This window comes from Bombus flavifrons, chromosome 14 (assembly GCF_040668555.2).
Source record: "Bombus flavifrons isolate JBK064 chromosome 14, iyBomFlav1_principal, whole genome shotgun sequence".
Lineage (NCBI taxonomy): Eukaryota > Metazoa > Arthropoda > Insecta > Hymenoptera > Apidae > Bombus > Bombus flavifrons.
Window position 1 is genome coordinate 7,657,914 of NC_138455.1, and position 16,845 is coordinate 7,674,758.

At 40.7% G+C, this 16,845-nt stretch overlaps 2 protein-coding genes across 9 annotated transcripts in view; both read left to right on the forward strand.

Moving 5' to 3' along the window:
• LOC138186857 (protein lozenge) overlaps positions 1 to 12,979 on the forward strand; it is a 44,645-nt gene extending 31,666 nt beyond the window's left edge. For 5 of the 8 annotated variants that reach the window (XM_069127109.1, XM_069127106.1, XM_069127108.1 and 2 more), the window contains exons 5-7: positions 2,742 to 2,936; positions 8,250 to 8,543; positions 10,935 to 12,979. In XM_069127109.1, the coding sequence (XP_068983210.1) occupies positions 2,742 to 2,936; positions 8,250 to 8,543; positions 10,935 to 11,278 (833 nt within the window). In that variant the 3' untranslated portion in view covers positions 11,279 to 12,979. The remainder of the gene's footprint in view (positions 1 to 2,741; positions 2,937 to 8,249; positions 8,544 to 10,934) is intronic. The other 3 variants (XM_069127111.1, XM_069127112.1, XM_069127113.1) reach the window with 2 other exon arrangements.
• A 2,059-nt stretch (positions 12,980 to 15,038) lies between these two features.
• LOC138187125 (uncharacterized) lies at positions 15,039 to 15,821 on the forward strand. The gene has a single exon (XM_069127607.1). The coding sequence runs from the start codon at positions 15,039 to 15,041 to the stop codon at positions 15,819 to 15,821; it is 783 nt and encodes a 260-aa protein (XP_068983708.1).
• Positions 15,822 to 16,845: the final 1,024 nt, after the last annotated feature.

Genomic DNA, 16,845 nt, shown 5'->3' on the forward strand with positions numbered 1-16,845 from the left:
ATCGGTCTTCTGATAAACTCGTACGATATCCACACAAGATTCACTCTCCATCCCTTTTGTCGAAAGGGCTATAAACAAATTTCGTATCCTCGCCGTGAATCATTGAACCCTTCTTTCGCTCGACCAGCAATATATCAGCCCTATGAATTCTATCCGGGGTCCTAGAAGGAAGAGGCAGATCCGATGGCGGAACGAACGCGGCGGCTCGTTCGAACTCGAGGCGGGCGCCGCTCGAGGGTCGTAATTAATTAAACAAGCAATTCATTACACATTCTACCCTCGTCCCATAGCCAAAGGTGGCCGCCACAGAAAGAGGATGCAGGGCCAAGGAAATTGATCGAGAGTACGAGAACGAGGGAGATAGAGTCTGTCAGTGGCGCGAAGGTCGCCTCTGGCGGAAGTTGGAAACCCGAAATCCCGAGTTGCGCACACACCTTTCATCGGAGCGATCCGCTTTTGTTAGAAAATAGCACGAAATGGCCGGCCCCCGTGTCGTCTCCGACGTGTCGAGAGGGTCGATCGGGGGCGACGGAACGAAATGAGAAGCTGTCGCAGCCAGCTGCTAACTCTCGAGAAATTCCCTGGCAGTCGCCGGTCGCAACGCGTAAAGGGGTGTCCGATGAAATCGATAGTAACGAGTCTGGAGAAGGTCCGAGTCACTTGCGAAATCCTCGTGGAAAAATCTGTTGCGGCCGCTGAACGCTTTGAAGTGGCTCTTTGGATCAGGTCTGCTTGATTTTCCGATGAAGCGAGCTTTGTTGATCTTCACGGAGGTCGAGGTCTTTTGTTTCTGGTTAAATCGATACTGATATCTTGGAGACGGTGAAAGAAAATTTAGTCCGGTTTGACAAGGTCTGTGAAAGTAAATTGGCAAAATTCGCTTACGAGATCTCCTCGTGGAAAGATCTGTTGCGATCATTAATCGCTTGGAAATGGGCCTTTGGATCGGGTCTGCTCGATGTTGGATGATGAAAGGAGGTTTGTCGAGCTCCTTGGAGATTGCAGTCCTTTGTTTCTGCTTAAATTCATAATGATACACTTTGAGGATGATGCGACAAGGCACGAGAAAATTTGGTCAGGTTTGACAAGGTCCATGGAGATAGATAGACAAGAATGTTATTTAGAAGAATGTCATACTATGACAATATTAAAAAAGACCGTTTTTATAGCATTGTACTATGTTTCCATGCTTTCTATGCACCATTACATCTTCAAATTTCCCATAAATGCATGAAAATTCGCGTATATCTGACTCCCACAAATTCTTCGAACCTTCTGCAATTTACGAAATCCTTGCAATTCTGCCCAACGTTTGACGTAAGGAAGTCGTCGGCAAATTTCTTCGTGTTGGAAGTTTCACTGCGTACGAAGGATGGTGTCGGTCGTTTAACGATAGATCTCGTTAGCTCTGGCCCCTGTTCCACCGTCGCGCCCCCATTGTGTCCCCGGGATCGTGCAGCGTACCCTATTCAGCAAACCGGCGGGAATTTCGGGTTGCCGAGTTAGAATTAGGGCTTCGATTGGATTATCAGGACGACGTGGGGATCTCTGTCCCTCGTTCCATCTCTCTCCCTCTCTCACTCTATGCTCCCTCCTGGCTTTGGTCTCCGGTGCCTTCTCCCGTGGCGCCGGTGTTGGTTCGTAGATTTCGACGGTTCACGTAGGAAAGCCAGGTCCACGTGTGGTGCCAGACTGGCCTAACCTAACCTGACCATAGTAGCAGCAGCCTCGTGAGATAGCACACTCTCTCGCCTGTTGGGACGTCTTTAATTGGGTTGGCGACACCGTCCCCGGGAAATAAAATGAATCGCTGCCTCGACCTGTCTCCTCGACCTGTTCACCTCTTCCCTGTATTCGGTTTTACTCGTTCGAAACTGTGAGCTCGTGTACCTAGCTCGTGCAAGATGATCGGAGAGAGAACACCGGTTGCCTAGGGAAATAAAAGCCGATAAATGAGAATTGAGGGACTTTTGAGAGTATGGACAGTGGGCACGCATTAGTGAAGAGCTGTTCTCTCTGTTTCCCCAGAGAAAGAGAGAGAGAGAGAGAGAGAGAGAGAGAATTTTAGGGTGGTCAGATCGAAGGTAGAATTTTGAAGCGCGATCTGAAGAAATTTCCGAGCTGAGGCGTAGTTCTGTTCGGTGAAATTTGATGAATTTAGTTGAGGATGGAGGGAGGAGGTTTCTTTCCCCTGAAGAGTGCGTACAATAGGTGAAGCGTTCTTTGGTGACGAATTTATGAAGCGTAGGCTTTATTCTATTTTAACTATCTTGCATATCTTTTACATACACATAACAACGAAGAAACGTATAACAGTTTCATTCATATCTGAACAATGATGAATAATATTCCTTAAATCAAATAAATAAAATATTCCTTATTAGATCCTTTTATAAAATATAACTTCCGAGTCTGAATATTAAATAAATTCTAGTTCATTATCGCTAACAAAATATCTATGTAACGAATTGCTTCCACTGACACATAGAGTTTCATAAGTAACTGTAGTAAAGAGTAAATAATACAGAAACGATATAATAAAGATTGTAATTGAAACAGAAATTTTAGTTCCTCGTCAAAGTTATTCAGGATGAGGATTCGTTAAGGTTCATAAATGTTTCAATGGTATTTTGTTCAGTTTTTAACGAAAGATTCATATCTTTTAAATAAAAAACATCGAAGAGAAGAAGGATTGATGCGGTTACCGGAAGTCCAGTGGACAGGCGCACGGTTGATCGCAGTGTTGTCTCTTTTAGGGCAGCAGCAGCAGTTCCACGCGTTCGCGTTCGCCTCGCAAAGAGGTGGCCCGTTTTTCGCTTCGCCACTGGTGGATCCTCTGCAACCCTTGCCGAATCCCCTGCAGCCGCTGCCGAATCCATTGCAGCCACGAGATCCGTTGTCCTCCTTCAGGCACGCGATGCCAGCCAACTGTCAAAGTAAGTATTCGATCCGCTTATCTGCATGATGAATGTTGCTCCTCCGTCCCTGTCGCGTCATCTAATTCTAACTTTGATCTTAACCTTCCAGTTCTATTTTCTTTGAATTTAATGCTCATGATATTTGTAGTACTAATTATCGCTTCGCTAGGCGTATTTTCATTTAGGTATTGAGCAGACTTGATTGATAGAAGGACGCTTGCGATATGAAGCTTTCATCGCGTTTCAGTATTTCTATTTCGCAAATCGCTTTACATAAAAGCTATTATGTAAATGTAGCCCTTCGCCGTTTCTCAGATTTTTGCTAAAATTTCTCTTGCTAAGATGATTAGACATGTGATTTGACCAGGCTCTAAATACGTTTAAGAGGAATCAAATCGAACGAATGGCCATAGGGATACGAGGATGTTTTTCCGATGAAGGAAACTCTGTGATGGATTTAACCCTACGATAGTGTATAATAATAAAGTAATTGCCATATACACGAGCATTTACGTTTTAATAACTTCGATTAATTAATAATTAATAATTAAATTAACAATTAAGTAACCAAATTAATAATTTCCCAGATGCAGTTTGCCATTTATTTACAATTTCCTCAAGGCAGCCTGACTAATTTTAATAGAGATTTGCAAGGAGAAATTTTAAATGTCGTTTCATGAATGACGATTGCAAACTAAATTCAACTTTCCATCCCTTCTGATTGATAAAGGGATGTGTGAATACTTTAATTTATGACTTCGCAATATCCTTCACTAAAGAATGCATAGTCGTAATTCGATGGTCATCGTGAGAATAATTGAATTGTTCTAAGAATAATCGAAAGATCTTTAAGAAAATACAAAAGCCTTCTCTCGATCTTCCATAACATAAATTCGATCTAAAAAATGAAATTTCATCGACAATATCGTAAGAAGCGACTGTCTGGAAGCTGGGAATATTTCCAAGCAGACGCTGCCCTCCTGGTCTCGAATACAGGAAGGGAGAAAGAGAGAGAGAGAGAGAGAGAGAGAGAGAGGTTTAGGCTTGCGAGAACTAGCTTCTCGACTCTAGAGGCGGAAACCACAAGCCTGTTCAAAGCTAGATTAAATATTATATTAAAGGGGTTGCCACGGGAGCGGCGGCTGCCTCGTCGAGGATGGTTCGTCGTTTTGGCCTGGTAACCCCCGCGTTCTCTCTACGTTTGCAACCGGATTCGCGAATTTCTATATGAAACATCGCGCTTACAGTTTCATCCCCTTCCCGCCCTTGCCTCCTTTTCTCTCAGAAAATCTCACGTTCCACCAGGTATGGTCTTGCGGAAATAAAGCGAAATTTTTCAACCAAAGTTCGAGAGATTTTCATATGTTCGCGGATTTATCCGCGCAATTTATTATCTTCTCGCGGGAAGAAACCCGTGTGGAAAATATTCGGCGAAGATAGAGATAGAGAGTCGATTTAATGAGTCGCCTTCGGATCCAAAAGCGATAACGCGGCAAAATTCCTCGATAAAGTATCAAGCATGCCGGGTATTTCCTTTATTAACTTTTTTCCCCACATCGGACATCGATAATTCGCGTCGGCGTTTCTCGATCCACTCGTTGCTCCTCCATCTTTGCCGTGAATTTTGTGACATCCGCTGGCTGGTAACTTTCGTCGATTAACGCCGTCCAATGCTCCGTAGACTTTTTGCTAGCTCATAGTATATCTTCTATATAACTTGATGTTTCATTATATCAATTGTAAAGACTACTCTTATCTATGTTTCTCTTTGTCCAAGAAAGAGCATGGATATTCCAGTGTTATTAATTTCAGTACACCACATCTCAGTATCTTTTTTTAGACATATATTCGTATTGCAAAATTGCTGTAACAATATTTGTAATTATATGATTCAAGGGTTGAGTTTAATTAAATCATGAAGTTACATGGAACCTAAATTTTCATTCAGCAATAAATAAAGGATATGGTACATTTATCATATTATTGATTTGACGATAATATAAGTCATATCTTTGAAATTAATAATTGTTGTTTTTGTTATGAGCTCTTCAATTATTTACTATACATGTTTATAATATTCATAATCTTAGGGTGGTGAAATGAGATTTTGATGTTTCTCAATCGTGCACTAATATTTTATAATACACGTTAGGACAATAATCATCGCTCAAAAAACATTGTTCTAAGAAGAAATGTTAATTTGTATTTATTAGGTATATTGTAAAGTAGGTTGATCATTCCGTCGACAAATTTTGCCCGTATATTTACGACTTATAAATTGATGTGAAACGTATACACATTTTAATCGTCAAAGTATAAACAATAAAGAATTCAATTGATAAATTGTTCTATTATAGGCTGCACCTTAGATGTGTTACAGAATATAAAGTAATGGATAGAAAAATCTGCAAGAGTTTTTCTTTTCTAACTAAATAATAATCCTACAAAAAGCTAAATAATAAATCTTCCTATATTTGATAATAATATATAATTAAATATAAATAATATATAATAAATATATATAATTAATATATAAAATAAAATTTGATATATTCAACGACGAAGACTAATTAATAAAAATATCGGTCGAAACGATAATTGATCTTTTCCTTCCAAAATATATGAGCAACTTTCTGATCAATCTAATATTACCGTAAGATACCATCCCTAAATATCTTGATCTAATCGAAGAAAATGAAGATAGGAGATAGAATTGCTGCTAAATCGAAGCTGTGAAATTAGCGTCGCGTTAATCAAAGGTTTCTCCTTACGTCGCGATATCAGCCCCAAAGGAAGCTTCCTTTCTCCCCTGGCCCGGTTAAAATTGAACGAACGATGTGAAAGCATGCTGGCTCGCGCTATTTAGGGTTAGCCTCTCGTCAACGACGGCCCAGTGGCGCTGGTCGAGCTCTCGGTTATTTGAGTTGGCCGGAGGTACGCGCGGGGGATGACCAACCCTTTGATCTCGAACGCGCCCTCCATCCCACCGTTTTCTGTCCGGCTGCACCCCTCGCGCTTCCAGAGCTTTCCGCCTTCAACCCCGTAACTCATTGGAAAATCTATCGGGTATGCTGCCTATATGCCGCAAAAATAAATCCAACCCCGAGGGGGCGCAAAAGAAGCTTCGATCCCCCGTGTATATTCCCCGGCAAACTAATTCGGATCGACGAATAATCTTCTCTCGTTCGAGCGTTTTCACTCTTTCGTTTCCTCTATATTTTTTACCTTTGCTACACGGCCTTTGTCAATTTTCAGACTATGATATTTACCTATACAAGGTGTCTTGTAAATGGGGTACAACTGGGAAGAGTATGATACCGCGTCACCGATATGGTTGCGTAAAAATTAACGTCGAGGATTTATTTCTGATAGAAGAAAAAAGTGAGTGGAAGACTAATTTCTAACGAAAGGAAAAAGTAAGTCGAAAATTAATTTCTAATAATGGAAATTTAGTTTCTTAATTGGGAGATTTAGTGTAGAGAATAGGAGTTTGTATTTGATAAAATGTGAAGTATTTTCAAGAATTTTTGAATTTGGAAGGTGTATATTTTAAAACGTTTAAAAAATAAGTTTGGTTTTCGTGCATCATCAATACCAGTGATTTGATAATGCTTTCCCGTTATACATGAAGCGTATGATTCTTAGTAATTATGCTAATTCTAATAGATAATTCCCTGGTTAAACGTCTTCCATGAAGATTCAGCAAATAAAATAAAATCATTAAACTTGTTCACTGTAAATATTTGCTTGGTGTACCTGCACTTAACTGTTATATCGGAACTGGACATATTAATATCTCTATTTACTACTTGTTATGCTTATTTTACCGTGTAATTGAGAACATACAATAAAACAGAATATTCACACACGGTAACTTTCATTGCTTTGTAATAAAAGGAATTTAATTTCATGGAAATTTATTACAAAGAACAGAATCGTGTATTCAATAGAATGTAAAATATTTTCCACAATTTCTGAAGTAATAACATTTATCTTTATGAAATTTCCTGTTTCTTTGTGTCCTCTAACATCCAATACGTATACGTAAGTACAGATATTAATTTACAGCGAAGTTAATTAAGTCCAGGTATAATTATGTGCACGCTTAGATATCCAAAATGAATTTTCAAAGTTAAGATGTTCGAAATGAATTTTTTTTCAAAAGTAATAGCTCGCGGAATCGTCCGATTTATATTTGGCTTTACGTTTTTCGTCGTTATATCGATGCGATTCTTTGGCTTCCTGTTGCCTGATTCACTGCAAATGGATTTGCTTGGAAGATATTTAAGTTTGGCCTCGCTCGCCTTTGTGCTTCGCTCTTTTATCAGCTTTGCGTTATGTTTTCGATCGAAACGGGGCTTGGACGATTAGTTGGAGAAAGTGTACTATATTATAGCACCGCTTCTTACAAGTTCGTAAACGCTCCTCTATTGGCTTGCGCTCCTCGTTTGCTGGCTGCTTTCAATGTGTTTTCCTGCTGTGCTAAGTACCCCCTTTTCAATTCAAGTTCTATTTGTGTTAGTATAAAGTACTACGGCTTGTTTCTTGATCATTTAACTTGGACCTTTGAGAACTTCAAACTTTGAACAACAAACATTCGATAAGAATGAGTGTTTTAACATAAAACTCGTCGAATTCTTTGAAAAATTACATTATCGTAAAATCGTCATGATCATAAAATTCAATATGCTCATAAGAAAAATTATTCTCACTTTACTTCTCGATTTCATTTCTGATAAAAAGGAACATGTTTCATAAAGTATAATTGTTAATCCTTTCAGTGCTCAGATGTCCGACGTCGTTTATGAATATTGCTTACATCAATATTGAAATTACACAAAAACAAAAATGCAAAGTCCTTAAAGTTACTTATTATATATAATTTGTATATCCATTGTTAATCACATACGTTAGAAATAATAGATTATATACTTTATATATACACACAAAATATTAAATCACTATAAACACAAACATTTTATCACCATCTCTCCTGTGAAACACATGTCCTCTATAGATAAATATTATTACACTATCGGTTCGTTCACAAATCTGTAATAGACATTCAAGAAATACGTGGTATTTCATTTTTCATTCGAGTTGAATGTTCAAAAACGTACAAAAATTTAAACAAAGATATAGCTCGAATTAAATTGTCAGAAGAACTTGTCCCTATTTACATATTCGTCGCCCTAGATGGTTTCGTAGCGTTGAAAGGATTAACTAATCATTTGATTTGCCTCGATCATAAACGAAGGACGCGTTAGTCGAGATGGCCGAAAAGGATCAAAAATCGCAATTGTGATACACGAACGAGCATGATCTCCTCAGACATGTCCCAGTTCGGTCTGACTGCAAGCAATTCATGGGGATACGGAAGCACGGCTGGCTACGCTGGTTATCTTCCCGGCCCTTTGTCGTCGTGCGCGGCACAAGCGTCGTTCCCACCCCCGCCACCGCCACCTCCACCACCACCCCCGTCGTCCTCGTCGTTGGCGTCTTTCGCGGGCGCCGCGTCTATGAACACGCCAACGGCGCCCGATTCGACAGCGGGATCCACTGTTACTTCCGGTACCGGTGCAGGATCCACGGCACAGCAGGATGCGTTCTCAGCGGTATCATCCCGTAAGTCTTCAGTTCTCTCTTTCTCTCCCTCTCTCCCTCTCATTAGAAGATGTTTTGTGTCCTCCTCTCGCGTAATTGATTCATCATTGATGCGTCGTTTTATCAGCACGGGAATTCCTTTCAATTCATTGATATTACCGTAGTATAGCGTGCTTCTTTGGGAAACGTGGAACGTCGTGTTAAATCGATTTTTGAATTTGATTTTAGGAGGTTATAGAGGCATTAGTATGGCGGTTCGTTTTAGAAGAAACGAGGTTCTATTTATAAATGTAATTTTTGGATTAAATTTTTACGAATTACAGTCAGTGTTTTTAAAGTAGATTCTTTGGACAAATGATATTCTCAGTCTTTGTCTCATTTCCCGAGTCATTGCCAGAGGTCTTCATTCCGAAGTAATTTCATTTTACCGATCGTGAATTTTCGAATCTTTTTAATTGTACGATGAGATCTTTTAAATGATTTTCGATCTTGGAGAATAGAAAGAAGCTAAGAGACTAGCTGCCAATACAATTTGTCTTGCAGCTAAAGATTCTTTAGAAACAATAGCACGATATACTGATCAAACTATTATTTATTTGATGAGTTATTCCGTACTAATTAAACTGGATGATTAAGACTTTCTATTGAAGTTAGTAATCCAAGGTATAAAGTAAGAATTCTAGCAGGTATTTTTCAAAGGATATTTTGCAACAAATTAATGAAAAAATCTTCATAGCTCGTTTCAGTTATATGTTATACTTTGCATTTGATAGGTTTATTTCATTTACAACGGATAGTTGTCCAAACGTACGTGAACCAAACGCACGCTTACTTCCTGTCAAACTATCGTATTAATAGTTGATCGTCCGATGTTTACAGTACGCACTACAGTGCATTTGTAATCGATATTGTAGCGTTACGCAATCAGCGACAATCAATGGAATTAGTTTCACCATAACGTCATCAACGTTCCCAACAATTGCAAACAGAATAGACTAAATTCAGTCTGAAAAAAACTCAAACGTGCGTCTCCGCAAGTTGAAAATCAAAATACCTATAGGATGAAAAAAAAATACCTATAGGATAAATCAGAAAGAGATGGACTATCGGTTTAAATAGTCGAATTACGTCATCGTTATCATTGAGACTGTGGAAAACGAAACTGATCTACTTGTCTTTTTATTAATTTGTTAACTTAATTACGCTAATATACATGATTGACGTTCAATTCTTAAGAAACAAATGATTTACCTTCGTACATTCATTCGTCGCAAGAAAATGGAAAAACATTTAGGTGGTAGATTCTAACCCATAAACCCGAAATAAAGATTAATATGCCTAACTGTATCACAAAAAATCAAACCTACTATCATCCCCGAGACAGTGAAAACCATGCTCTATAGAACGCACTTTGTTTTGAGTCGATATTTCGATCGGTTGCCGAGATACAGGGCCCGAAAGCCGCTTAGCTAATGCACGCGGGGAAGATGAATGGGCCAGTCATTGCCATGACCTACATTTTTTCCTGGAAATGCGTACGCGCGATAGTAAATAGTAAAAAAGCTGCTGACTCGGTGTCTGCACTGACCAGCGCACGTGACGCGAGCTTGTGATAGGTCAGTGACGAGGTACAAGCGAGAGGTCCGAGCGTACGACAAGGACAGACGTAGCGAGATATTAAAAATTATCTTGCGCTTCCAACAACGATATCTCGGGAACCGAACGTCCGATCGGCGTGAAACAAAAATGCATTTACAGGGGAACGTCCTAAGTATATCATCGTGTTGAATTTGTTAAGAAATTTGTATTATTTCTGTTCCCACAATTGATTGAATTTCTGGTAATTTCAGTAGGGTCTTTCAGGGTTCTTTAGGGTTTATTATGATATATATGGGATACTTTGGAGTAATATTAGTTATGTTTTACGTCTTTTAGTTAAAGAAAAATATCACACGCGTTTCATCACGGTGGTTTTGTTAAGAGATTTTTATTAATTTCGTTATAACGATTGATTTAATTTGTAGTAATTGCAATACGGATTATTGAGATGTTTGAGGGCTTACGGGAGATAGTATGAGTTAGTTTGGAGTAATATCTCGTGTCAATAATATATTTATGTGTTTTCTATTTATAAATAATTACACCTCTTCTCACCATCATCCTCATCAAACTAAAAAATTAAACTACAGAGGACAATCTCTCTTTCCCTGCAAAGATAACGGTTCCAGGCTTTAAAATCTCATACTTAATTAATAATTCATTATTACCGTCGTAGTCTTTCATCAACAATAAATCAAACAATTATTTTAAACTGTCTGCTTCGAAAATTCCCATCGTGATTCTCTATTCTCACCATCACTCTCGTTAAAAATTAAACCACAAAAGCGAATTTCTCTTTTCCCCCGAAAACAGTGGTGCCAGACTCGACGACGACGGGTCAATCGGATCCCTTGGACCCTCTGAGCAGCCTAATGTCGGGGACACCGAGTCAGAGGTACCAGGACTACGTGTCTCCCAGGTCCTTATCGACGGACTCGAGTACCACGGAGAGTCCTGTGCACGAGGAGCAAGGCTTCGGTCAAAATTACGGCAACTACTTCCCAACGCCCGGCGTCCTGCCCAGCATCCTCTATTCCCAATTATACGGGAATCAGTTTCAGAATTCGGAGAGCCCCGAGCAGAGAGCAGTGGCGGACAGTTGCAGCGTCAGACAGGAAGAAGTCAGACCGGACAACAACGTCTGGAGGCCTTACTGAGAGCCAGACGAATCGTTCCCGTGATAATTCTGATTTTAGAACTTTTCTCTCGTCGACTGTCGTGGACGATAACGTTGAGATGAGCAAACTGTGATCGGTGAAGATGGACGAGGTGTTGGTCTCGAACAAGCGAACGAAACTAGCTATTAGTGGGCATTAAAAAAAAAAAAGGAAATCAAACAAGAGAGAACAATCCGGTGCATGTTCGAGGATGACGAAGAAATTTGCCTGGCAGCGATTGTCAGGAAATTTGGTTTTCCTTCTTTGATTTTTCGATTGGTTCTGTTTTTCTACCTTTTTTCGTTTGGCTGGTTATGTCTCGACGAATTGAAAATCTGTAGAGAGGGGCTGATTTGTAATTTACCGAGTGTGTGATGAGTGAACGTGCTACTGCTGGCCCACGGTGATGGTGACGATGATGATGATGTATATAGAAACATTGTACATAGATAGAGCATTGTCGTTTCATCGAGTCATTCATCACTGTCGACGGACTGCGCGACGTGTGACGACTTGTACCGGGTGTCTGCCGGATGCTTGGTCGAGCTCCGGATTATACTGCACTCTGCTTGTCTCGCAGATGAGAAATTGGATATCTCGTCTATGACTTTTCAAATTTTTTAACTTGGTTAGGTCCATCTTAGATTATGCGATTTTTGTATAAGAGTGTTCGTATTGTTTTTTATCTTTTTTCCAGCGATATTGGGATACGAATTTTTAATTAATAGTATATGCAATGTTAACGTTTACGAATTTCGAATAGAATAATTTCTGAGTTTTCGTAGTTTTAAAATTGTTTACTTTGGTTCTTTTACAGTTTGAACATTTTTCTATGACAGTAGATATTCTGTCTCTTCTTTTTTTTTTTTTTTTTTTTTGTTACAATATTAGGACATGGATTTTGGAATAATTTTGGGCTAATAGCATAATTAATGCAAAAAGTGTTATCTATGAATTCGACAGTATTTCAAAGGAAAAAATAATTTTTTAATTTTCTTTAAATTCTTAATATACACATATCATTGTCGATCTCTAAAGTAAAAATTTTAACACCAAGCGGACTAAAGTCGATGTTTGACCGTAGATAAGATTCTCAGTGCAAAGATTAAAGTCTTCTTTCATCTTCAAGATAAGCAGATTTTCTATAACTCGACCAGTTATCAAATACACCCAGTGTAACTTTTATTCCTTTCGATTATGTTTTCATAGTATAACGCGATTTGATCGATTTGACTGCGGGCTCGTGTGCAATATCGTCGATTCGCGATTCTCGCAGAAATTTCATTGCGATATGTCGAGCGAGAATCGTGTATCGACGGAGAGTCAAGAGGATAAGAATATATCGATTCGTATCACGCGAACGAAGGAGAAAAATCTCGCGATTCAACGAAAGAGAAAGAAGCTCCTCGCTTTCACATCGAAATTCCCCTCCATGAAATGGAACGCAAAAGAAAAGGTAAACGAAAGCTCGCGTTATAATGTTTGGATAAATGTTATGACGCGATTAATCGATTAAACGTCGGTAACGATTTATTCGTTTTTTTTTTCTCTGAAAACCGACGACGTCTACATTCTGCCCCACCCCCTCAAAAAAAAAAGAAAAAAAAGAAAAAAAAAACGATGATTTCAGATATACATATCTACTGACCTATTGTTATCGTAGTTTTTGACCGAGTCGAAATAAAAGTGTATTTCAAAATACGATAGACCACGTGGGTGTTTTTTCCGGTCCACTTATATTGGTTCTCTTCCAAAATTTTTTGTTCGTTCTTTTGAAGATATTTTCTGAATGGTTCTTTGCTTTATTTTGATACTTTAAAAAAATTTTCCAAATTTTCTTTACACAATTTTTACATTTAGATCTGAAAATATTAAACACAACTTTTAATAGTAGTTTCTTGTTTGCAGAAGTTTCTTTAGATCCTTTTTTTTTACATTTTTCTCTAGCATTCTTGACATGTTTCTGTGTTTAAATTTTAAAGCAGTCGTTTGGAGTTTGTCGAAGTAAAAATACCAGCTTACCAATAGCAATTAGTGCAGTAATTTTACTTGGATTGTCTACTAATACCCAATAAAATTCTCCTGTTAATTATTGCAACAAATTCAAACGACGAATTCAGAAGCCTAGAATTATTAATAAAGTGTTCCAATAAGAATTAAAGTAATAATTTTACTTGTGTCTTTTATTAATATTTCTCGCACCAATGTTATACATTTTCTAATACACGACCTGTATCATTATTTCGAGTCTTTCAGATCAGTAGTATGAATGTTCCAGTGAGAAAAACTTTTTATTTCATGAACTTTTCCACAGCAGTATTTTGAGAAAAAATTAACCTACCCCTGTTATAAACGTAGAACTTCCTTTATTGGCATAAAAATTAATTAGGTTCCATTCTAGATTTAAACATTTCCTTATTAGCTTGGAATCTCAAAGTACCAGTTTTATCATTTCTAAAATACATCATAAACGTCTCTTGGCTTTCCAATTAAAAGTAAAAAATTAAGAAGGCTAAGGTTGTTCCAAAGGAAAATTTGTTAAATAAATGATAAACTTATCTAGAAGTATCATCGAATTACTTTCAAGGTTTAATATATTCTCTTCAATTCCCAAACTTCTTTTATTATTAACATAAATCAACAATATCAATGATAGAGAGAAGAACTAATTAAAAAATTCATCTATTAAAGGATCACATCAGCAAGTTTCCTTCTCTTTCTAATTTTGTTGTCCATTATTATGAAACAAGCTTAGCTGGGATCCGTGGTGGCCAGAGCAACAAGGGTCAACGATGTTGGTACGGTAAAAAGTACATAAGATCGGTGCTCGTAATGGTGGTTCTGTCAGGTAAAGGGTGGCGCAGGTAACGATACGAATCTCTACAAAGCTTCCCTAAAGCCGACAGTTCCAAAGGATCCTCCACCAGGACGATGCTGTGCGTGTATGTAAATTGGCAAAAGATTTAATTAAACGTAGTCCCCGGGAGGAAGATTCTCCGTTGGTTTTGCCTTCTGCCTCCGAGCGGCTCTCTACTAACGAACACGCGTTTTGAATTTAGTATTTCAGAGGTTCGGTTGTCTCGCATCAACGATCCCTGTAATTAACTCGTTCGCGGATTATGAACCATCTCTCTCAACTGACTGATTTTTCAGAGAAAATTTGAAACCGGGAATTTTATTTAATTCTTCGTATCCTACCTTTCATTATTTTTCACAGTCTTAACCTTTAAAAAGTTTCTCCACTTTTTAACCCTTTGAAATTTGCTCAGATCTGTCTCATTGCTCGGCATAATTTTATTTGTACGTTTTATGTCGGAAGGTATTATGAAATTTCTCTATGTGTAGAATATAAAAAGGAATGGCAGACTAATTACCGTGAAAATGTAATAAATCAACTACTTCGATGGTCTCATAGTACGATTTCTAAAGTACTAACGACTCAAATAAAAAGGTGGTAATTAAATTGTAAATATGAAATGATGTATGAATAATAAAACTGATGCGTTTGTGAAACAAGAGCAGCTCACGCTGATACTTCGTATACTCGAATACACGATGCATATATTACGTTAGATAAAGTATCATGCCGTTAAATAACAACATTATGCACATTTACATTGTTATGCATATAACAGTATAAAGCGCCGTCTGTCGCCCGTGTCCGCTCCCTTGTCGAGGGGGCCGAGCGGCGTGGTTATGTGGCGTTGGCCGTGTCGCTGGACGTGGTCAACGCCTTCAACAGCATCACCTGGGACAGAATATGCCGGGCCCTCGAATTTCATCGGATACCCGCGTACCTGCGGGATGTGATGCGGGCGTTCCTCCGGGACCGGAGTATCGTCTACACCGTAAGGGGCGGAGGGGTGACCGGGAGGGCTGTACACCGCGGGGTCCCGCAAGTTTCCGTGCTACTGGCGACGACACGTTGGTGCTGGTCTGGGGCACGGCATGGGGTAGAACCGTCCGCCTGGCGGAGCTGGCGGTGGCCTGCGTGGTCGCCGAAATCAAGGGATTGGGACTGAGGGTGTCCCCTGAGAAGTCCGAGGCAATGTGGTTTTGCCGCAAGGCCGATCACGGGATGCCTCCAGTGGGTTATCGCCTGAGGTTGGAGGGGGCTGAGATCGGGGTCGGAACCAGCATGAAGTATCTGACCCTCGACAGCCACTGGACCTTCGGCGCTCACTTCGAGCGCCTGATGTCTGTTGAGGCGACGGCGAACGCCTTAGGACGTCTGCTGCCTCGGCTGGGCGGGCCCGACGTCGGAGTGCGCCGACTGTACGCCGGCGTGGTGCGATTGAGGCTCCTCTACGGAGATCCGATCTGGGCGGAGGACCTGATGACCAACCGTCGCAGTCTCCTAGTGGTCAGGAGGCTGCACAGGACGGTGGCCATCAGGGTAGTGACGGGCTTCCGCACCATTTCGACGGCGGCAGCGGCGGTGCTCGCCGGGTTTCCCCCGTTCGAATTGCAGGCCTTGAGGTGTCGTAAGATTTATCTCCACACTCGGGGTCTGTCGACACGAGAGCGGGTGCGCCAGGGATAAGGGTCCTCAGGGCCGTCCTTCCAAACTGGGACGTTTGGTTAGACGGCGGCGGGCCTCCCCTGACCTACAGGGTGACGCAGGTGCTCACCGGACACGGTTGCTTCGGTGAGTATCTGCACCGAATCGGGAAGGAGACGACCGCGCGCTGCCACCACTGCGATGCGAGCGTGGATTCGGCGCAGCACACGGTGGAATACTGCCCGGCGTGGGCGCGGCCGCGCCACGACCTCATCGTGGAAATCGGTTGGGATCTCTCGCCGCAGACGATCTTCGAGGCATTGTTGGTAAGCGAGAGAAGGAGGAGGGCCGTGACCTCCTTCTGTGAGCAAGTCATACTTCGAAAAGAGGCCGCGGAGAGGGTGAGGGTGCGGTACTCTCATCCTGAGAGGATTGACCGGCGCGCTTCGATGAGACACACTAGGTCCGTCGCGTCCTCCGGTGGCGTGCAAACTTAGGCGTTGGCAGCTCAGCGCTCCGGGGCCGCAAAGCAGCCCGGTAGGGGAACCGGACTGCCTGGCACGGCGGCTCCGGCGACGAGGCGCGGTGTGACGTGGCCGCACATCGCTCCATTATGGGACGTATTGTGCGCGGGGGGCGGGCGGTGTATCGCTTACACCGGTTCCCGGGCCCCTCTCGATCGCAGCCGGGACGGTCATCGTGGAGGTTTTAGTCGGTTGGAGTCCGGCACTACCACGCCGCTTTTCCCCAGAAGCGACCTGGTGTCCGTGCGGATTTCCTCCACGTTAATAAAAAAAAAAAAAGTATAAAGCGCCGTAACGACGTGATTCCTGCATAAAAGCAAACCTTTCTGCCAAAATCTAACCAGTGGAGACACTGAAGGTATCAGAAATAGAGTCATTCTAAGCGACCAAAGTATCATCTCCTCTTACGCCTATATCATCCCTCTATCTTCTTATCTTCACACTGTAATACACCCTTCACAATGTTGATAATAATTTACCTAATAATCCATTATTATTAAACCTAGTAACTCATTATACGATGCTATTACACTATGTGAAAG

What these genes read in the sequence shown, in the direction of transcription:
- LOC138187125 (XM_069127607.1), top strand. Translation starts at nt 15,039, where the DNA reads ATGCCGGGCCCTCGAATTTCATCGGATACCCGCGTACCTGCGGGATGT.